This window comes from Varanus komodoensis, unplaced genomic scaffold (genome assembly GCF_004798865.1).
Source record: "Varanus komodoensis strain SLA01 unplaced genomic scaffold, ASM479886v1 scaffold5, whole genome shotgun sequence".
Lineage (NCBI taxonomy): Eukaryota > Metazoa > Chordata > Lepidosauria > Squamata > Varanidae > Varanus > Varanus komodoensis.
In genome coordinates, this window is record NW_025336087.1 from 9,162,851 (window position 1) to 9,186,553 (window position 23,703).

At 40.9% G+C, this 23,703-nt stretch overlaps 1 protein-coding gene across 4 annotated transcripts in view; it reads left to right on the forward strand.

Moving 5' to 3' along the window:
- SREK1 (splicing regulatory glutamic acid and lysine rich protein 1) overlaps positions 1–16,295 on the forward strand; it is a 35,806-nt gene extending 19,511 nt beyond the window's left edge. For 3 of the 4 annotated variants that reach the window (XM_044445847.1, XM_044445849.1, XM_044445850.1), the window contains 8 exons: positions 3,289–3,348; positions 4,599–4,729; positions 6,608–6,716; positions 8,730–8,849; positions 9,820–10,389; positions 11,370–11,465; positions 12,780–12,918; positions 14,231–16,295. In XM_044445847.1, the coding sequence (XP_044301782.1) occupies positions 3,289–3,348; positions 4,599–4,729; positions 6,608–6,716; positions 8,730–8,849; positions 9,820–10,389; positions 11,370–11,465; positions 12,780–12,918; positions 14,231–14,380 (1,375 nt within the window). In that variant the 3' untranslated portion in view covers positions 14,381–16,295. The remainder of the gene's footprint in view (positions 1–3,288; positions 3,349–4,598; positions 4,730–6,607; positions 6,717–8,729; positions 8,850–9,819; positions 10,390–11,369; positions 11,466–12,779; positions 12,919–14,230) is intronic. The other variant, XM_044445848.1, reaches the window with a different exon arrangement.
- Positions 16,296–23,703: the final 7,408 nt, after the last annotated feature.

Genomic DNA, 23,703 nt, shown 5'->3' on the forward strand with positions numbered 1-23,703 from the left:
GCCGAACTTCTTTCTCAATTTTGAACCAATCAGTGGTTCCGTGTCCAGTTCTCACTGTTGCTTCTTGACCCACATACAGGTTTCTCAAGAGACAAATAAGATGGTCTGGTACTCCCATCTCTTTAAGAACTTGCCACAATTTGTTGTGATCCACACAATCAAAGGCTTTAGCATAGTCAATGAAGCAGAAGTAGATTATTTTTGGAACTCCCTAGCTTTCTCCATGATCCAGCTGATGTTGGCAATTTGATCTCTGGTTCCTCTCCCTCTTCGAAATCCTGCCTGTACTTCTGGTAGTTCTTGGTTCACATACTCCTGGAGCCTAGCTTGTAGGATTTTGAGCATCACTTTGCTAGCATGTGAAATGAGTGCAATGGTGTGGTAATTTGAACATTCTTTGGCATTGCCCTTCTTTGGGATTGGAATGTAAACTTACCTTTTCCAATCCTGTGGCAACTGTTGAATTTTCCAAATTTGCTGGCATATTGAGTGTTGCACTTTTACTGCATCGTCTTTTAGGATTTTGAATAGCTCTGCTGGAATACTGTCGCCTCCACTAGTTTTGTTGTTGCTCAGACTTCCTAAGGCCCATTTGACTTCACATTCCAGGATGTCTGGCTCGAGGTCAGTGGTTATTAGGGACGTTCAGCTCTTTCTTGTATAGTTCGTCTGTGTAATCTTGCCACCTCTTCTTAATCTCTTCTGCCGCTGTTAGGTCCCTGCCATTTTGGTCCTTTATCATGCCCATCTTTGCATGAAACGTTCCCTTCCTATCTCCAATTTTCTTGAAGAGATATCTTGTCCTCCCTACTCTATTGTTTTCCTCTATTTCTTTGCACTGTTCATTTAAGAAGGCATTCTTATCTCTTCTAGCTATTCTCTGGAATTCTGCATTCAATTGGGTGTATCTTTCCTTTTCTCCCTTCCCTTTCGCTTCCCTTCTTTCCTCAGCTATTTGTAAACCTTCCTCAGACAGCCATTTTGCTTTCTTGCATTTCTTTTTCTTTGGGATGGTTTTAGTTGCTACCTCTTGTACAATGTTGCGAACCTCTGTCCAAAGTTCTTCAGGCACTCTGTCTATCAGATCTAATTTCTTTAATCTATTTGTCACCTCTACTGTATATTCATCAGGGATATGATTTAGGTCATACCTGAGTGACTAATGCTTTTCCCTACTTTTTTCAATTTAAGCCTAAATTTTGCAACAAGAAGCTCATGATCTGAGCCACAGTCAGCTCCTGGTCTAGTTTTTACTGACTGTATAGAGCTTCTCCATCTTTGGCTGCAGAGCACATAGTCAATCTGATTTCTGTGTTGACCATCTGGTGATGTCCATGTGTAGAGTTGTCTCTTGGGTTGTTGGAAAAGAGTGTTTGCTATGACCATTGTATTCTCTTGACAAAATTCTACCAGCCTGTGCCCTGCTTAATTTTGTACTCCAAGGCCAAACTTGCCTGTTATTCCGGTTATCTTTTGGCTTCCTACTTTAGCATTCCAATCCCCCATGATGATAAGGACATCATTTTTGGAGTTAATTCTAGAAGGTGTTGTAGGCCTTCATAGAACTGGTCAACTTCAGCCTCTTCAGCACTAGTGGTTGGGGCATAGACTTGGACTATTGTGATGTTGAATGGTTTGCCTTGGATTTGAACTGAGATCATTCTGTCATTTTTGAGATTGTATCCCAGTACTGCTTTTCCTACTCTTTTATTGACTATGAAGGCTACTCCATTTCTTCTGAGGGATTCTTGCCTGCGGTACCTGATGGTCATCTGAATTAAATTCACCCATTCCTGTCCATTTTAGTTCACTGATTCCGAAGATGTCGATGTTCAGTCTTGTCATCTCTTGTTTGACCACATCCAGCGTGCCTTGATTCATGGATCTTACATTCCAGGTTCCTATGGAGTATAGATCTTTGCAGCATCGGACTCTCCTTTCACCACCAGATACATCTGCAACTGAGTGTCCTTTCGGCTTTGACCCAGTCACTTCATTCTTTCTGGCACTACTAGTACTAGCCCTCAGCTCTTCCCCAGTAGCATATTGGACACCTTCCGACCTGGGGGGCTCATCTTCCGGCATCATATCTTTTTGCCCTTTGGTACTGTCCGTGGGGTTTTCATGGCAAAGATACTGGAGTGGGTTGCCATTTCCTTCTCCAGTGGATCACATTTTGTCAGAGCTCTCTGCTATGACCTGCCCGTCTTGGGTGATCCTGCATGGCATAGCTCATAGCTTCATTGAGCTATGCAAGCCCCTTCGCCACGACAAGGCAGTGATCCATGAAGGGAAAACTAAACATACTGTCACATTAAATTAAATACAAAGAAATTTTGTGTATAATTGCAGTTTATTCCTGAAGACTTTTGTCAGTTAACAATTTGGCCTAGTCTTAGGAAACTTCTGAAATACATAGACATTATGGTGTATTTTTAACGAAGAATTGGCATTCTGTAGTGGTATTTGTATGCATTGTTTTTAATTGTAAAATGTTATGCCAAAGTCTGTGCTTTTATTTAATCCCTAAAGTGTGTTGCAGTGGGCGCACAGGGTTTGAAGAATCCCTGAAAGGTTTTTCATACAGTTTTTACTATCTTAGTGGTACTTTAGGTAACTCTTTTACGACCAACAAAGCAAGTTGTTTATAAAGCCTATGGTAGGAACAGCTAACAATTCATGTTAATACTAATTAATTTTGAGAGTAATTCTGTGGCACCATCTAGGAGGCCATAGGATACTTCAGCGTCCCAGGTTATAAACAGAACTTCAACCACAGAGCTGGAGATCTGTGCTCCATTCCCCCTCCTGCTGCCACAGCTGCCACAGAAAGAACTGTTGGCTGTTTCTCTGAGGTCAAGAAATCAACCTCGGAGAGGCAGCAAAGTAGACAGAGTGCCAAGAAGGGAGAAGACTGAGACAGGATGCAAGATATTCTGGCTTCATTCCCACTCCAGAGTGCATGGCTGGATGTTTAAAATTGGCCGTCTAGCTGAACTGCAGAGTGCTTCAGAGGCTCTCAAGTGTTGAGGGCACAATCAGTAGCACTGTGCTCTTAATGTTAAATGTAGGCCAGTATGACCCATTCATTAACCCACTGAGTTCTTTTGGATTAACATAGCCTGCATGCAGAAGAGCAGTTTCATCTTTACCATGTTCAGTTAAAAGGATTGCATAGGAGATGTGAAACTTATCTGCCTGACCTGGAGAACAACTGCCAGTTACATAAAACCTAAACATTTCTAAGTGCTGTACAGAGATTAAAAATAGGACTGTGCCTGCCTGCAGGTTACAATCTAAGAGACATCAAATGGACTGGGAAAGGAAGAGAATGGCAGATAATTTCAGGTATCACATTTTAAAGTTACTGACCAAGATAGATTAAGACAATGGGTGGTTTTGCAGAGCAACATAATGGCTGTATGTCCAATCAAAACTGCCTTTTAAGGGGACAAAGAATATTCCTTTTCCCCTGAAAAGGGGGATAGGGGAGCACTTTTGCACTTTCCACAGCACCTAAGGTCTCAAAAAATAAAAAGTGCAAACTTTGCATTATCCTAAGAATTGTCAAGGGAGAAAAGGTTGGGAATCTTGCTGGAATCACACCATCCCCTTTTCATGAGCAAACATCAGCAAACGATGCTTTAAAAATCACTTGCCTGCTGACAGATGTTAAGAGAATCCAAAGTGGGGATTTATTTGGGTCTCTTTGAAGAATTCCAGGATTGGTCCCTGCTGTACTTTGGCAGCAGGTATCCCCAGGATCTTGCCCCAGGTGATGCTTCTAATCCCTTCATTCACCCAAGTGGGAATGTCCTCAGTTGTGTAGTGTGGCAAAAAAATTAAAAATAATGTGCAAAATAATGTGTGTGTGGGGAAATTACTTACATGGGTTCTGGTTAGCCATTTCAGGGACTGTCAGTGGCTATCAGAATGGGGATTGTGAAAGTCATCTGTCATACTGTCTTTCACTTTCTTTGGGAGGAAAATTTGAGGGGCAAAAAAGGGCTGTGGCTGCCAAAAGCTGTTCTTCCTCTCGGTGGGGAGGGAGAGACATCTTGGTCTTGCTTGAGCGTTCCCTGTGATCCTACCTGGAGGACTGTGGGGACAGAGGGAGCAAACAGTCCCTGGTGAAGTTCATCAGGTGCACTGCAGGCTCTGCATGAAATCTCCAGCACACCATGGCTTATTGTCAGTATGGATTGTCGTGAGGTGCAAACTCAGCCATTGTGTTCTAAATGAAGAAGTAAATTTGGCATAGCATCTTGTTTGCTCTTCCAGCTTTAATACAAGTAAAAGTAGTAAGACATCCTTCATTACAAATGTAAATCTAAGTCTATTAAAGCATTTTATAGAAAATGTGCCATAATTCTGGCAGTTCTGTAAAAACTTACAGTCGCTTGTCGTGCCTCTCTTTCAGACATTTGCAATGTTTAAAACATGGGGGGAGAGAATTTAAGTTTGCAAAATGAGAGAGATTATTCTCCCAATGCAAAGCAAATTGAGGTGTTGATATTTGATATATGAAGTGTTTATTTTTAGTGTGTGTCTATGTGCAGTAATGTATACACTGCATTAAATCTATATGTTTAATTTAGAATAAATCACTCCAATAATGCAATAGTGAAGCCTCCAGAAATGACCCCACAAGCTGCTGCTAAGGAGTTGGAAGAAGTGATGAAAAGAGTACGGGAAGCCCAGTCATTTATATCTGCTGCTATTGAGCCAGGTAGATATCCACTTGCATTGCAAGAAATAAATTTCTCTACAGGTGTGAATCCTGGTGTGTATTTAGACGAGCTATTTTTTTCTTTTCTTTCTTTTCTTTTTTATTTTTAGAAATAGATCAAGGCTATCCAGAGCAACAGCCAGTGGACTAAATACTTGATGATGTCTGACTGGTTTAGTTGTAGGTAATTTTTTACAAGCAATATGGTGCTGTTCAAGCATCTGATAGCACTGTTTTCTATTGTCAAAGTGCTAAGTATAGTGCTTTTAATTAGCCATCAAACATACCTATGAGATCTTTTTCCTAATCCCTTTCTCTTGTTGGCCATTTTTTCACTGCTTTTTCCTTTCTGTCCTTAAGTTTCTGTTGCTTCCACACCTCCTTCCTCTAGACCTCTCCTTTCAACTGTTTGCCTCTGGGCTCCTGTATCACTTCCCACTTGTGTTCAAATGTAGCATTCTTGGTTCAGTAAGCCTTGATTTGTTGGATTCAGGACAAAACACAACTTCAAATACTATTTCCCTCCACATACCCATCTCTTCTGTACCAGGCTTCAGAGGATACTTCCCAGCTTGTTAAACTAGTTTCTTGCAGTATCTGAACTCATGAGAAAGATATATAATAATCATCTCATGTTTTAGAGCCCTCTTGTGAAACTGGTAAATATTCATATCACAGATATCATAGAAGTTTCTTTGAAAATGAGGGATATAGGTAGAGGTTCAAATATAACAACCCAAGTTATGGGCTGATCGAAGGCTCAAAAAAAAAAAAAATCTTCTGTGAAGATTGAAAGCTTCGGTTTTCCAGACTTAGGTGCATTACCTCTACACAGACCTCCATCTTCTTCCCTCCTCTTCACAGAAGCTGCTAGAAAGTGGATGAAAATTGGTGATGTTAATCATTTAGCCAGTTTCAGAAGAGAACTCACAGACAAAAGAATATTACATCTAATGAAAACGGCTGAAATACCTAACTTGTTCATTATTGAGTTTAAAAAAACTAATTAAAGAAAAAGTACCCTTTGTGTGCAGTTTTCTTAGCTATCTTACAAAGAAACTAGCATTTTTGGATCTTTGCTTTGTTTTCCTTGTTGTAAAAAGTATATGATAACCTTTGCAGCAAAGAATTGCTCAAAAATATCTGTAACTGTGTTAAAGGGAAAATGTAGTTTCTGTTCTTCCTTCATTTAACTGGGTAGAGTTCATCAAATCCATCTGAATTTAACAAACAGTTCTTGTGAAAAGCAGTGACCTTCAAGTAAACCATTGTTTGACTAACTTTGGAAAGAACTGAAGACAAAGAATGAGTCAGTCTACTACTTCATGTAGTAATTAGATATAAATACATTACTGAAACTGTGGTTAAAATGTGAATAGGGGTGGTGGAATCTGTTTTCCTGGCACAGTTCTGAAGTTACTGGTTTCCTCATAGGTTTAAAACATTCCCTAACCTTTTAGAGTTCTAAAAAAATGTAAACACTACTTATTAGTGCTTTGACAATAAAATACAGTGCTAATGTGTGCATTTCTGCATAGTTTTTTCAAATTGCTATCATGGAACGTGTGCTTTTTCTCTGAAATCAGTTTTACCAAACGTGTTTTAATCTTGTGCATTGTGGCAGCAACATAAATCCCATTCCTTATTTAGCTAGCTGTTTATAATTATCTGGTTTATGTGTACTGCTGCAGGATGGCTGCACTCAGCGAATATATGCAATGACTTTCTTGGATGTTTCTGAAGGATTTTTGCAAAGAAGGAAGATGTGCAGAGAGTAGGCCCCTTGCAATATATGTGGTACATTCCACTTGTGCCAGATTGTTAGCTGGGATCTTTAAATATTCTGAGCTTACACTGCAAAGTCGTTTTTTCTCTCAGAGTCTGGAAAGAGCAGTGAAAGAAAAGCTGGTCGGTCGCGCTCGCATTCACGTTCAGAATCCAGGTCTAGTTCAAAATCTCGAAGGAAAAGATCACACTCAAAACGCAGGTAATAGTCTCATGTATTAAAAAAATCCAAGAGCAGTAATTGATCCGTTCCTTCTGTGTTGTAAAGTAGGTTTTTGGGAATGATTAGCTAAGGGCAATCAGATACTGTTGATAGGCTCATGAAATGATGCATCATTTGGCAGTATGATTTCTCAAGCCTAGATATCAGCTATAGGGAAACAATGTCAGGCAAACAGAGGCAGCTGAAGCCAAAACCATTAATCTTCTTGTCTAACTAGCAGCAAGTTTGCTTGCTTGTTGTTTGTTTGTTTATATATGTATACATGGATTTATAGGCCGCCTATATCTGCCAAGGCCTTCCTAGGAGGCAGTTTGGCAAATTTTCCTAGTTTCCATCACTAGTTTGGCAAGCTTTCACCAAAAAGTTTTGCTTTTGGAAAACTACATTTCCTTGTCTCCCTGTTCTCCATGGGGAAAAAAATAGGCATTTTCTTCTGAAAGCTGGGCTCTTGTACAAAGTGCTGACACTAACATCTCTACTGCTTTCTCCTAAACCCCACAGGTGAGAGAAAGAACTTCCATGCCCCCTTTCTTTTTTGCAGCAGAATATATAGTCTCTTTCCCTTCCTGTTTAGGTTAGAGATAGCAGCTGGGTGCAGTTGGCACTTCCTGCAGAAGCCTGGCTTGCAGGAAAAACAACTCTCTTTTTCCTTCACAGGTGACTGGACAGAAAGGAGAGGTTTTCCAAGTGGTTCCTTTGCAGAAGGGGCCATGCCTTGCTGCTGGTGGTTATTCCAAAAATCAGATGGGAAGGGAACAAGATGGCTTCTGCTAGTCCAGTTTGCAAAAAATGTCAGCAGTCACTAGTAGAAGCAACGGATTATCCCTTATTTCCTGCAGAGGGGTGCTAGGGAAGGGAGGTGGTTTCTTGTATCCCACTAAGCTTTTGTCAAAGCATCAGGAGTGGATCGCTGCTGCCATCTCCTGCAAAAGTCTAGCTTGCAGATCCTTTTCCCAGGAACAGGGAAGAAAAACATCAGAAGACAAGCTGGATTTGGACAGCATGCTAAGCAAAGTGGGAGCAAACATTTTCAGTGCATGCAGTACACACAGCTTGCTTATGATAAGGCAGAAATGTGGCCACTGTTTAATTCACAAGTCACATGGTATTATGTTCACATTTGTTGGACATTCATTTCATTATTTTATTCCTTCCTTACCTTTTACATGGTTTTGTTTTTATTGCTTCTAGCTTTGTAGCATTCCTCTTTAACCCCTACTCCTTGCCCTCAGATTTCACATCCAATCAGGCAACTATCAAACTGTTTAAGATCCTAATAGGGAATGACATTATTCATAATTTAAAATGGGCTTGTTTAAAATGAGTGTGCAATCCCAGTTGCCTATTTCCCATTTGAAGTGACAGGTACTTGTTTTTAGCCTGGGTTTCACATATTTACTGCTGTAAATATTTATTCATATTTACAGATGAATAAAAATGTAAAATGATACAATACAAGGAAATTAGAATAAGTGCAAGTGGTATATTTGGTGAAGTCGGAAGTGTTTGGAATCTCTCAGTGGGACAGCCATGTTACTCTGATAGTCTGTGACAGCAGAGCCTGTAACCAGAAATACAAAAATTGGTTGGTGGGAACTCACACTGTGACATTGGCCCCTTTACAAAGTTGCTACATACAAGGCAGATGCTGTTTTTTCAAACAGCTGTTGCAGTAAATAACAGCACTATGGAAGAGTCTGAGCATGTGCAGTGAGACTGTTTTGTGAAGGAACAGTTTTGACATGGTTTTTTCTTCTGCAGGGAAATCATTGGCTGAGGTACAAGAATGATTTGTGTGTAAATGGGTTTTTTTCCACCTGTGAAAAATAGCATTTTGACTGAGACCTTGTTGTGGAGTATTGTATAGTTTGCCGCTGGTAATGCATAAAGTGGTTTGGACCACAAATTACAGATTGCAATTTAGATCGGATGATTTTTAAATAAGCTTGATGAATGAATATAGAACGAAACATTTCTCTTCTACTGCTACAGGAGTAGGTCCCGTGATAGATCACGCTCTAGTCAGAAGGACAGGCTCAGATCCCGAAGTCCACTCAAAAAGCGATCAAAATCTAAAGAACGACGACGATCAAGAAGCCGTTCTCCTTCTCGGTGAGACTCTCATCGTTAAACTACTGGATTTTTTTTTTACAGCCATAGTCAAGCATTGAGAGATGTTGGACAAAATTCTGATAGTGGATTTAGGGCTACAGTTTCATTATAGAATCGGGGTTGGCTTGTAGCCCTTGTGCACTTTTTAAATTTAATAACCGATTTCTCCATAATGTGAGGGACAAGTCAGTTTACTAGATTTACAATGGTACCTTGGCTCACGAACACCTCAATTCATGACCGAATCGGGTCACAAACAGAAATTTTGGAAAAATTTTGCCTCAGGTTGTGAACTCCGCATCGGGTGACAACCACGATCGCATCCATGTTCCCGCACAAACACGATTGCGATCGCGGCCATGTTCCGGCACAAACACAATTGTGATCGCGGCCATCTTCCCCGCTCGCAGTTGCAGACAGACTTGTGGTCACTTGCTGCAAAGCTTATTGAATAATGGGTCCAAAGAAAGTGCAGAGCAAGCATGGTGGTAAAAATAACGTGTGGAGCAGTAATGAAGGTGACAAGAACGTGCAGTTTTTTCGCCAAAATTGACCCTGCTGCTAAGAGACGAAGAGAGGAAACCCCAGAAAGAGATCTCCCCGATATCCTTATGGATGGGGACTCTTCCTCCAAACAGTAACCTCCCCCCAACCTAGGTGATTGTTCTCTACTCTACTGTACTTTGCTACTTTGTTGTTCTTTGTTGCAAATTTTTGTGTTTTAAAAAATATTTTCAGAATGGATTAACATCGAACCTTATGGGGTAATTTGACTTGGCTCACGACCAATTCAGGTCGTGACCAGGTGTCATGGAGCAGATTAAGTTCATGAGCCGAGGTACCACTCTACTACTACTAAGTACTGTTTGTTACATTTCATCTGTTGGTCATTCTGAATGCTTGATTTGATGATGACTCTCAGTTATCAGGAAAGTTATGAATGAGTTAAATTAATAATTTTTCCCCACAGGGAGAAGAGGAAGCAAAGCAAAGAGAGGACCAGAGAAAAAGATAAGATTAGAGAAAAAGACCGAGAAAAAGAAAAAGAGAAAGACCGGGACAAAGATAGGGGCAGGGATAAGGAGAGAGGCAGGGACAGAGAGAGAGACAAGGAAAGGACCAAGGATCGAGACAAGGACAGAGTGAAAGACAAGGACAAGGATAGAGAGAGGGACCGAGATAAGGAGAAAGAGAAGGAGAAAGAGAAAGTCACCGATGTAGAAAAAGAGAAGGCAGAGGATCAGGACAAAGAAGGGGAAAAGGGCAGGGACAAGGAAGGGGGCAAGGAGAAGGATGACAAAGAACAAGTAAAGGGAAAAGAGGAGGACAAAGAGAAAGACTCACAGAAAGAAAAAGATGGGGAGAAAAAGAGTGAAAAAGAGAGAGAAAAGGACAAGGAGGTTGAGAAGGTAAAAGACAAGGATAAAGACAGGGAACGAGAGAAAGAGAAGGAAAGAGATGAGAAGAAGAAGAAGGAGAAGCGGTCCAGAACACCACCTAGAAGCTACAGTGCTTCAAGAAGATCACGTAGTTCCAGCAGGTCTGTCTGTCTGATTTTATTGTTTACTTTTTTGTTTTGTTTTCCATTTTAAAATATAGTCAAAGTGTAGTATTCAAGCTAGCGTCTCACTAGTATTGAATGGAGATAAGTAGTCAATGGTTAGTGAAGCCTTTAGGTTGACATCAGATAGTAAATGATTAAAAATTGAAGTGATTAAAGAATGATGAATTGAAATCTGCTGTATTTGCCAGTGTCACCAAGTGTGGGGTGGTGCATTGCACTGACAGAGTGTCAGATCATTTCAAACATGACTTGCTACACTAGGATTTTGTAAAGGTGAGGGAGGTTGGCTGCGACTGACCCAGTGTTACTCAGTGAGCATTGTAGCCAAATGGGGCCTGGAGTTCCAGTCCAACACCAACCATTTGATTAGGCTTATTAGTTTGCTGCCATGCACCTCTGTTAAGCAGGGATGATACTCTATGTAAGTGTGGGTATTATGAAAATGTTAACTTAAAAAAAATCATACAAAGTCAGTACTCCATAGGTTATTTAACAGCCCCTGCACTAAATTAAATCACAGCAATCCCTCTTGATATGTGAACAGGCTCAAAATGCTCAGACACAGGTCTCCGCTCTTGCTTACCATACCTTCAGTTTCCAGTGTGCATGAGTGAGCATGTGTATCCAAAATGCCATTGCTGGTGCACAAGTGGAAGGTAACAGCAGGTCTGAGGGACACCTGCAGCTTGCAGAGTTCGCAGGGAGGGGGTTATTTATAAAATATCATAAGGGAGCGGAGGAATCAGGGCAGCCTAATGAGCACTGGGAATTCTTACTGGCCATGGGATTCAGAGTCACTCATGGGGGAGTGAAATGGAAGCTCAGGGTAGGGGCTGTGCCTGGCTGACTGACTGACTGAAACTAATTAGGGGAATTCCACACCTCAACTTTTTCTGGTAAGTTGCACTGTTGACATTGTATTGAATTTGACTGATCTCATTGTGTGAATCCTACAGAGATAGACGGAAGAGGAAGAGCCGAAGTCCCTCAAAGTCTCCTAGACCATCCAAAGTCACAAAAAGGAAATCTTCCCGGTCTCCATCACCGAGGAGGTGAGTTCATTATCATGCCGTATCCTTGAAATGTGCAGGCTGCCTCCCAGCACAGTCTTCATCTAAATGAAAACTTCACTTTTTATTATTATGTTGCATTTATGTTCTGCCTTTTTTCCTTTTGTGGGAACCCAGAATGGCTTGCCTAGCTCTATTTTATCCTCACAACAACAACCCTGTGAAGGAGGCTGGGCTGAGAGGGAATGATGACCCAAAGTCACCCAGGGAGTTTCATGGAGGAGTGGGGTCTAGACCCAGGATCTCTCAGGTCCCCAGTTCAGCAGTCTAACCAACACACCACACTGGCGCTAACAGCCTCTTAATTGATTAAAAATGGTAGGAACCCCCCCAACCAAAAAGAAAAGAAAACTAACCATTTTATCTTTTGTTTTTGAAGCCTTTCATTTTTGTTGCAGTCTTTTATGTTGGTTTTTATCTGGATTCTTTTGACTGTATTGTTATTGTTTTCTTTGTAATCTTTTATGCACCTTACAAAGAAAGTAAAGTAAATGAAATGAAATAAATAGACATATTTTGACTTCATTGTCCTGTTGAGTTGGGTCCGCGTTTCTGTTCTGTGGGGTTGTGCTCATGCTAGAGGATGGGGGTGGGTGGCTTACCTGGCAAGCAGTCCTGCTGGCTGGCTGAATGGTCTTGCGTCATGTTGCACTGCTATGCTCTTGCGCAGTCCCTTATTCCATCTGTATTTCTTTCACTGATGCCCCGCCCATTTTTCTTTTCCAAAGAACTTACACTTGATACCAATCAACAGGTTCTAAATTGATGTTAGAGACCTAAGGAATTAGAGCTTCTGCTCTTCATTGATGATGCATATTTTTTTTCTATAAGTAGCTTATTAATGTATATTCTATGTCCTCCTCCTTGTTATACAGTGAAGAACCTTGAGTAAACTTGAGTGACATGAAAGATTTTTCATCAAATAGTATATCTTTAGCATTTTCATGTTTGTGCTGGTGTATGTAGACACAGTATAGGAATAGAAAGTAGTAACGCAAACACGACAATATAGAGCTTTCAATATACAAGTAATGCTTTGGCCGTCATTTCAGTATCTTAAATAATGTAGTTCTCATGCTCCACCTCATGTAGTCAGCGGATGGGACCCTGCCAATTGGTCCTGCCTTACTGCTATCTGTATGTTCACTGATTACCTGTCTGTCTCTTCACAGTTCGCTTTTAGAGTTCATGTGAAAAGGGCCCTGTGTGTGTATAGTGAATGCATAAGGGGGAAACATGAGCAGGGCACATATTGTCCCTACAAACTACAGCTATATAATTCTTACTTTGAAACAGAAATAAGAAAGACAAAAAGTCGGAGAAGGAGAGAGACTTGAGTAATGATAGGAGAGAGAGAGAGCACTCTACTTCCAAGAAAAAGAGCAGTAAAGACAAAGATGTGAAAGAAAAGTCTGAGAAGACCACAGCTATCAAGGTAAGCCACTCTGAGCACACAAGTCAGTGAGAGCCATGGGATGAGGTGGGACTACTTGATGCACTTCTTCCTAGGAGTGGCTGATATGTGGCATCCTCCTTATATTATAGAACACCACTAAAATACATGGGATTTTTGATAACATTTTAATCAATACATGTAGGAAAAAGGGCTGTAGGAAATCTCAGTAACCATACAGTAGATGAGTAGCAGCATCTAGACAGATGCCATTTTAGAATGACCTTTGATGGCATCAGGTTGGTAATAGACCAAATGTTAGGTGACGATAACCTATGCACATGGTCAGCTTTTGAAGGCTAGGCCAGATTACCGGGAAAGCAGTGCAGCGTCATTGCTTGAGAATAGGTGTAATGCTCAGGATATCAGGGGCTCATGCAGATTGCATGCTCCTCTCTTGGAAAAGTCCCTTGTTATGCAGAACTGTAGCACCTGACCAAGATAGTCTTTCCCTTGTCTTTTTTGAGATGCACATTTGGCATGGTTAGTGGAATTTGATTGTGCTTTTGATTGGTAAGTCCAATGCCATATGACAAACTGCTGTTGAAACAGCTTTGGTTTCAAAAGATGTTTGCAGGTACAGGTGACGGGCTTGGGGAAACCAGGCTCTGTTGGGTTCACAAAACTCGCTGCGCAGTTTTTAACTAAGCTGTAATATCTGGGATGGAGGCACGACTGTTTTGAGGTTTGATGAGAAGCTTCTCAATAATATTCGGTAGAATATTTAATCTACTCAAGGGAGAAGCCAATCCCTTTTTAATATTAGGGTAAAACAGCTGGCTTTGCCCAGGCATTTGAGATTTGACATATTGTCTGACATGATGATGATGATGATAATTGAAAAATATGTATTGTAGGAAGTCCAGTAGCAATGGACTAGTGATGGACCACAGGAATAAAGGAAATAAATTGATGATGTAGAGCAGTGGTGTAGATCATTTGAAAATATGTTTTTAATCATTACCTGTTCAGCCTAAAAAGGAGTCTCGTGATAATTCCTTAGCAGTTGATTTGCTGTTGGGATGGCATGTTTGCAAAGTATATTGTTCAAAGCCCAGTTTTGAAACAAAAATTAAAAATCTGTAATATTTCCAGTCTTTTCCTCCATAGTTGGAGCTTGGAAAGACTTTTAGAGTCTTTTGTCTTTTTTAAAAATGAGTGTCTATCCTGTAAACCTAAATTCTTTGTTTTGCATATTAATAAACCTGGTTTGTCAGTATATCATTTGCCTTTGCATACTTTTTTGCAGTGTACCCTTTTGATAACACACTTCTTTACATTTTTAAAAATTTAGGATAAAGATTTGAGTAAAGAAAACCAGAATTCTGAAATTGAAAAAGAAGAGAAGGAAGATACAGGTCCTGCAGAAGAAGTCAAACTGCAGCAAAATGGGAACTGTCAACCAAATGAAGAAAACATCTCAGTTAAAACAGAAGACGTATAGAGTACTGAATGAACTTCTGGCCCAACTGTGGAAAGAAATGCAAGGTTTTTCCTCCCATCCCCAACAATCCACCAAAAGAGGATAAAAATAATCATCCGGACCTGCTTTATTGTGCTAGAAGCTGTTCTGGTTTTTCTGGTGGCTTGGCCATCTTAAAAACAAGCACGAAAGGACTGATCAATAGGATATGCTGTGACAAAAGCCAACAGCATAGATCTGTTCATCTGAAGGAACCTCTGTTTTTCTGTGATGATTAGATTGGCCTGCTGCTGTTACAGATAAGTGGATGTAATCTCTGCTACCCAGATAAGCTGCTGGGCATTGGAAGTTGTTAAAATATTGGTACCCCGATGATCTTCTGTTTTGCTTACTAAACTCCATGTGATATGTTTTGATGATGTGCTTGAAAATGGTGCAGAAATAACATGCTTCCCTTGTTGTTGTAAATGACAGTGCTGAAAAGTTTTAACCTAACACAGTTTTACAGTTGTTGTGTTTATGCCTACAAAGGCAAGTGAACATTCTTTCCTTCATTGCTTGTGACTTTCTTTTTATATTTTTAAGTAATTACCTTTATAAGTCTGAAATCTTTCTCTTACTAGTTGTTGATCAATGCATGCAATTGTTCTGATTCTAGAAAGAACAGTCATGTTTATACTGGATTTCCATTCTTCTGACTATAAGCACATCTATGTAGTAATTTTCAAATAAATGGCTTTGTTTTGAGCTATATTGCAGTATGCCCAGTCACCTGCAATTAGGACAGATACCCATGGCAAGAATAAATGTTTTGCTTTTGAAATGGGATGTGGGAGCACAAGCTGATGCTTTAGTGCCTTCTTTGAAACACAGAATAGTGATTTCTAAAAGTTTATGTGCTTTTAAATCCCCTATTCATTTAGTTCTCAAACTTCAGATGATTCTGTCACACAGATAGGAAAACATTTGAAAGATCTATTGGCCTTGACAGTCTTTGGTTATTCACTAGCAGTTCATATATCCCTATAGATGAAAAAAGACTCAATGGCTAAAATTGCTGTTCAAGGATGATCCTAAGGTGGACTTAACCTAATCTCCAATTTAGTTAGACTATGAACTACTGGGCTGTATGCCAACTCAGTGAATTGAACTGTGCTAAATAAAAGTAGTTGATCTTAACCAGGTTGTGTACTGGACTGAATATGCAGCATTGAAATCAATCTTTAGATATCCTCAGTTATTTCTAACACTGGTTGTGTAACATGACAGGAATAGTTTCTCCATGGAAGACAAAGTAATCACACAAATTCCTATCTACTTGTTGGGAAATGGCCTGTAAGAGAGCGGTGAGTGATAAATGCAACTCCTCTCTGAACCTATTTCAGCATTGTAAGACTGAAGGCTATCTGTATTAAAATCAAGAGCTATTTGAATATGACATAATACAATCAAATTGCCTTACCTCATGGAAAAGAGTTTGAAAAAGCCAACTAAGCATAGTAGCTTTCAATATGTGTTCTCAAAATTGCAGTTAATAGACATGTAAGCATTTTATGGTAAATGGAAAAATTAAATTGCACTGTGGTGATGAAGCCCATTGATTGTGACACTGCTTTAACAGCCCGTTGTCTTTTGTTATAGTCTAAAGGTTTCCCCCTCCTTTTGGCTTCTGTGTACATGAAAACTATAGTGAATGCTTTACCATGTAAAGTATGGATAGTACTTTTTGTGATGTTGAAGCCACATGCAGTTGGCTAGCAAACAGCTTATTCTGATAACGTAATGACAAATCTCAGATTTTTCTTGAAGGACTGTGAAAGATTGTGTCTCGGAACAGCAGCTGTCATATTTATGATGTGTAAGTAGCATAGAGCAAAGATTGTATACTTGTTATCTTTGGTACCATCACTAATAAAATTAAGTATTTTAGAGTGAAGGAATTTTTGTTCACTATTTAAATGATTGAAAGTCAATAATTCTTTACTAGTGCAGCAGATATTTTCATGGCATGTGGCTACTTTGGATTCACATTGATGCATAGCAAGGCAGGTCAGGAAAACTTAGGAACGGGTACATGAGAGAAGTAAGTATCCTATCAGCATAAAGTATGCTTAATGCTTAGCATTTATATAGCTCCATTCAAATTTTCTAAGTGTTTTACATAAATTGTCCAGGCTGCTGTTATCCCCACTTTATATAAATAGGGTGTGACTGTGATGAGAAATTATCTAATGAGTTCATAGCAGGATGAGTTTAAAGCCAGGGTAACCTAGTACTCGCCTTGGCTAGTATTTTGAATGTGACCACTTTATAAGTGAACATTATTTCTCAAGAAAGGCAAGGGTCATGTGACCAAGAACTTTTACCTTGGCACTGGTGATTTCAGGCTGCTCTATCAGTTCATCCACACCTTTCACTTAGGATAGTCCCTTTTCTTTGCTTTTCTCTAAAGCTATTTTACTACTTTGTCCTTTTGTCTAGACCCTGGATTTCTTGTGTATTCATGCTTCCATGCTTAACTCTTTTTTAAAAATTGTATTCCCTCTGTTCTTCTGCCTTTCTCTCCATTCTCAGCCAGTTTGTCTCGGCCATGACTTTTAAAAGACAATCATTTCCAAGTCATGAAAACCAGTAAACAACCACCCTGATCTCCATAGCATCCTCAACCTGGGTTTCTTTTCGACCTCACACCTGAGTCTCAAGGAAACCTCTGGAAAGCACTTTGGCACCAGCCTGAACCACCAACTACAAAGTCTTGTCTTATCCAACTTGAGTGTTACCTTTTGGCTGAATGCCAAAGAATGCTGCCACTTCTTCAGAAGAGACAGCAGCAGAATCCCAAAGCACTCACTGGTAATATTCCATTTCTGAGTTTGATTATGGAGGCCACAGCTGACACACAAGTAAGTACTGTGAGCAGGATCGCTCAGAATCCTGTGCAGAGAATAATAATAACGTGCTACTGGGATGTGCATTTTAAAAACTCAAAGGGGAACCTCATGGAGTTTTGCATTCTAGGGAGGCCTTTGCTAAAACCCGGAGGCATTAATGAAGGATCTTGAGTCTGATTTGAGCTAGTGGAAACCTTTGACATTTTGAGAATGTCAGAATGGATGTGGCCAATCACAAAACACACAGGCCACAGAAAAGCAAATTGGTGAGGTTATGAGACAAGTAACATACTTAAGAACTTGAATATGAAACAAGGCTGCATCTAAGCTTTAGAACTAAAACCCAATCCTTTGACTCCCCAATTCTGTCAAAATTGCTCCCCATCTTCCCAACACACATCTAGTTAATTTCCATACTAATGGGTTATCCTGCAAGCCTTCCTAAAGCTCTCTGCAGCCTTCCCTAACCCCAAACCCTCATCGCTTCACTTCCACCTCCTTTCACCCTATTTGGTCACCTGAAACCATATCCCACCTTCCAGTTGCTTCCTCCAGCTCCACTGGGTAATTCCCATTTCTCCCTTGGCCACCTTGTTTCCATTCCCAAGACTCCCGTCCTTCCCCAGCAGTGGCAATGTGTTCTGTCCTTTCTTTTGAGGAAATGGTTGAGAGTGCGTCAAAGCCAGCAGCTGCCTCCTATGAATGTCTCCGAGTCCATGTGGGCCTCAGAGGCATTCAAGGAAATAAGGATGACAACATGCCTATTGCTTCACTTTAAACTGCTCATCATTCACAAACTATCAAGTTTGAAATACCGTTTATCAAAGTTACTCCCCTTCTTAGGTGCACAACTTAAGATGGGGAGGAGCTTTGAGAATGTGAGAAGCCAAGACCAGCGCCACCAGTCTGTCTTGCTAGGCCAGTTTCATAGTGGAGCCACCCAAGGCGGAATGCATGCACCCTCTTCAGGAGTAACCGTCACATCTGCTTGTATTGCTGAGACTTAGGTGGGGTAGATGCTGTTCTCTCCCAGTTATGTTCACTCAGCCACTCAGTACACTACCAACCTTGCCTTGGGGGCTGAGGAGGGGGAGTGGCTATAGTCTATAAGAATACACTGCCTCTCTTCAGGCTTCCTGTCCACTCAAAGACAGGCCTTGTGTGTTTGCACCGGGTGCTGGGCAATCGAAAAAGATTAGGGATCTTGTTTATGTACCAGCCACCCTGCTGCACATCAGATTTCTTGCTTGAGCTGTTGGAGGTAGTCTTGGACGTGGTGGTGAGGAACCCTGAAATCGTGGTTCTGGAGGAATCTCAGTTTCCACACATGGTATATAAATGTTTTTAATAAATAAATTAGCAGAAGATAATGGATCTCTCTAATGGTGACTGAGAGGGGAGAAAGTCCTGAAGGGCAGCTACTGAGCAGCAGTAGTTGAAGGCAACTCCAGTGGACGATCTTTCACAGACAATGGCAGTGAAGCTCATGCTCTCTTCTGTGAGTACTGCACAAAAGAATGCAGTGGCAAACCTGCATTCTCAATATTTCTTACCATGAGAAACTTATGATGAAGCAATCTAAAATGAAACAAGATACAGTGTCCAAAGATTAGACAGCCTCCCCACCCCATTGGAAGGCACTCGAAACACTGCTGGGGAAGAGCAAAGGACAAATGTGAATAGCGGTGTCACTAACAATGCAGCTAGAGCAAAGTTGAAAGGAAAGGAAGCCTAGTGGTTGACATGAACAGAGACAAAGGGAAAACATACAGTTGGAGCATCAAATGTGACAAGTACGAATCAAAGCGAACTGGAAACTGTAAAGCAAGGAATTCAATGGTTAAAAGCTTCAGTACCTGGTGTGAGCAAACTAAAGTGGACTGGAATGGGACATTTTCAGCCAGACAAACCAAAATGTTTTATTCCATAAATAACAAACTCAGAGGAAATAGAGTGGCTTTAATACTTAGGCAAGGTTGTGGCACAGGCAATAAGGGGCTTTCATGTAAAGTCCAACCAAATAATTGAAATTTGTGGAAATCCTATGAACATAACTATCACTCAAGTATTCTAATCCCAAGCAAGGAGATGTGCTACCCCCTTTACCAGAGGAGGCATGCCTTCATGAACCAGGAGCCTGGGCAGGAGGAGGTCTTGCACCGATCCTGCTTAAGGTTTGCCACAGTGTGTACAGTGTGTTGGTCTAGGTGGACCTTGGGTCCGATCTAGCATGGCTTTTCTTATGTTCTTATGAGACACAAAAGAGTGAAGCAAATATAAGACCAATGCACTGGTTTCGCATGCAAGAAAAGTGATGCTCAAGGTGTTGCAATAAAGAATTTAGCCATATATGGGGAGAGAAATGCCTGATATTTTAGAGTCTGAAAAGGAAGATGCACTTGAGATATTTTGGCTACTGAAGTGCATGAAAAGATTTCTGCAGATCAGTCTCTGCTTTGCAGACTACAGCAAAGCTTTGGTTGTGTGGATCATGAGAAACTCTGGGTGGATTTGAAATAAATGGGTGTACCTCAGTACTTATCATCTGTATCATGGACAAGAAAGTACTCTTGGGGCAGAATATGGAGAAATGGGATGGCCTCCTATAGGCAAAGACATCAGACAAAGGTGTATTTTATTTTATCAGTTTTATGCAAAGCACAGAAGGAAAACTGGATTAGGATCAAAGCAAGGAGTGAACATTGGTGGAAGATACATGAATAAGCTATACAAAGCATACCATGTTACTGGCAGAAAACAGCAATGAATTGACTCCTGATGAAAGTGAAAGAAGAAAGTGCAAAAGCAGGACTGCAGCTGAACATTGACAAAACAAAAATCATGACTATTGAAAAATGGCACAACTTTAATGTGAACAATGAAGAAACTGGAATTGTTAAAGATTTTGCTTAGCTTGGTTCAAACATCTATTCAAATGCAGACTGCAGCCAAGACATTAGAAAAAGAGAGAGATTTGGAAAGTCAGCAACAAAGGAACTAGAAAAGATCATCCAGTGTAGGGATGTTTCACTGGAGTATTCATGATCATGGGTGTGAAAGCTGGACAACGAAGAAAGCCAACAGGAAGAAAATGGACGCATCTGAAACATGGTGTTGGAGGAAAGCTTTGTGAATACCCTAAACTGACAGAAAGATGTTCAAGTGCATCTTAGATCAAATTGAACCAGAACTTTCATAATTTAGGTATATCATGAGAAGGCAATAATGGAGAAGACAATAATGTTGAAGGCAGAAGAAGAAGAAGATGAGAAAGGCCAACTATGACCTGGACTGATCCCATAAAGGAAACCACAGCCTCAAGAGAGCTTGACGGGACATTTTGGAAAATATTCATTCAGATCAGCATGATTTGATGGCACATAACAACCATCTAAGTTAGTGCAGCAGAAAGGAATTAAAATCATCTGTGTTGCAGAACTTAAGCTCAGTTTGGTTTATTATCATAATTAGATTCCACAATGCTGTGTATACACATTGCATTATATGCCATCCAGATTAAAAGGAATAATATTGGAGGGATGAGGTGTTCCTGTGTGACTAGAATCTTTATTTAACTGCTGCTTTGTTTTCTGCATGAATATTAACTGTATTTACATAACCTACAACCAACAAGTTTCTGCTCAAGCTTTAACTTATTTTCTGTAAATTGAGTTGTTGGCCCTGGGCACCGCCTCATGTTGCTTCACAGAACCTTGAGGACATGCTGCTTGTCCAGCCTGTCCTGAATTGTCAGACAATTCATTTGGCAGCTTCATCGCTCTTGTGAGTAGACCAGCTGAGAGCTTCTGCATGGCTCTGTGACTGACTTCCACACCAACATAATCACTGTGCACACCAGCCTTTCCCTTCTCGACAAAATTGACTGCTGCAGGGATTTTCAAATGGTTCAGCGAACTGCCCAGTTTTTCGTCTGCAGGTGCTTCAGACTGGTCTGTAAAAGGGTCCCTTGTATGTGTGTCCACAGAAAGTGACCCCAGCCTTAAGAGTGTTTTTGACTGGTTATCTTCCACATAAAGTTGATTGGCTCCATTTGATGGCTGTGCCTGAAAAAATGATCCCGGGATAGCCTGCAAACCAAATGGAAAGGGTGCAGAAGGCATGTCATGGCTTTTTTTTAAACCAGTGACGGTAAACTGAATAGTGTATAACATGGCCAAGAATCAATGCAAATCACAACTAAATTAGTGAGAAGCAAAAGCAGCAAATGACTGGCTTTTTCAAAGCTTGGTGAATCATAGCGTGGCACCGGCCTGTTTGCATGTAATGGCAAGCTGTGGATTGGTTGCTTGATCACCAACCCAGGTTACCCCCAACAGTCCACTGGTCACATGGCAGCTCATCATCCTGGCTTGTGCTCCACAGTCCTACCTCTTACACCATGCACATATCCCAATATCCTTTGTGGTACAGCCATCTTATCTCCTCATCCCAGCCCCCTCCCCACTCAGTCACTACCCATGCTGAAGTTACCACAAGTGTGCAGGAGTGCAGCTTCAGCAGTTCGATACATATGTGTGTCTCATACGCGCACACCCCCTTGTCTGTGCCAGCCATCAAAGCGAGTGCCAAAGTGGCATGGGGAACAAATCGACAAGGAACTTGCCCAGATGAGGCTGCACCCAGGCTGCTCTGAGCACAGCTATGAAGGCTGGGGGAGAAAGGAGGGGCAATCAGCGGAAGGAGGGACCCAGTAGCACTGAAATCCAGGAATGCACCAACAGAGCGGCAACAAGGTCTCCCCCCGGCCATGTGATCCTCTTGCTTGCCCCGATTGAAGCAACACTTCTAAATGGCCTCTGCCGTTTGCGTACTTCCTCTGCTCTCCAGAAATGGGAGTTATTAACTTCTCACAAGCACACATTTCACAGATTGTTTTCAGAACAATTACTGTACTTCCTTGGAGGTGCACAAATCTCCTTAACAGCCTTTTACAGGGGAAACTAGAACCCCGAGAAGGCAGCTGCATGAGGTGGTGTTCATGAGGCCCTGCTGGAGGGGAGGTAGGTACAGGCACCCCATCTGCTCTGTCCATTCAGCCCCCCTCTAAGGGTTTTTTAAGGGCTGTTGGGTAAATTTGGGCAAATGTAAGAGCCAGGAAATAATTTGGGAACCTACAGTAATTGCTACAAAAACAGATGTATTTGATCTGTCTCAAAGAGGAAGGACAAGATCTCTCGTACCAGAAGGTAGGCACGGAATAGTCAGCTCAAGTTGCATACCAGGAAATTTTCCTCACTGTCAGAGTGATGCAACAGTGGAGCTGGTTGCCTCGAGAGGTGGTGGGCTCTCCCACACTAGAGACATTCAGAAAGAAACTAGACTGTTATCTGAGTGGGATGGTGTAAACAGTAGGGGGTTGGTCTGGATGACCTTCTTGGCCCTTCTGAATCTACTATTCTATGATTACATGATATCGGGGTTAATCTGATATCATGCACGGGGTTAATCCTTTAAAGAGCTTCAGCTATGAAGTGGAATAGAAATATAAAGAATGAATGAAACCTAAAAGTGTAATGGTGCCATAACGCTGTAAAGTGATGCTTTCATACCACTGGAAAGGTTCTTTCCATATTCCGTGTAGCGCTGCTGTATCTTGGATTTGGTATGGCTGGCCAACACAGTTTCCTTGATCTGTAAGCATAAGTTTTGTTTAAAATGAAAAAATTATGTTTAGTCACTAAAATTCTACAAGTTCCACAAGTTTCATACTGCTATTAATATTCATTGGATATAAAATTGGTCAAGTGGAGTCAAACAGCCTTTTAAAAATGAAATAATTACATTTGCGCTGGGCTTCTGTTGAGCGATCCAATAGACTAAGTGCGGAATGCAATTTATCTGCCACTTCTTGGTGGGTGAGTGGGATGTAGCAAAGCAATCCCTGGACAAATATATATGAAAATACACCTTTGAAGTCTCCTTGGTAAAGAAATGCAATTTTGCACATGTTGCTTGAAATATTTTTTTTTTGTTTTGATATCATTACAAAGCACCCAAAGCAAAAGGCATAGGAACCAGTTTCTTTCTGGAATATAAATGCTTCTTTCCTAAATGTTCAATTCTTACATAGAGAGAAGCTCATTTTGTTACCGGCAGGCAGTATTCAGTCTATCTACTCACAGAGAAATAACGCCAGTCCTGGTTTTCAGGTTCCAAGCAATGAATGCAAAAGCATTTGAAGTTATTACTGAACCTTCTGTATGTATATTTAATTTTCCTTAAACTGTTTATTTTATAAAGTGCACTCTCAAAGCCTGAACACTGGACAAATAGTTTCTTGAAAATATTTTGTCCCAGTCTGCATATGGCAGGGTGTCCTGGGGGCTAGAGGATGTCAAGAACCTCACCCTCTGCCCACAGAGGAAGATTTGTCGGCTGAGAAGGTGGTCTTGCCCTCCCGGGTTTTATTATTGGGGTGTGGAAGCCCCTTCT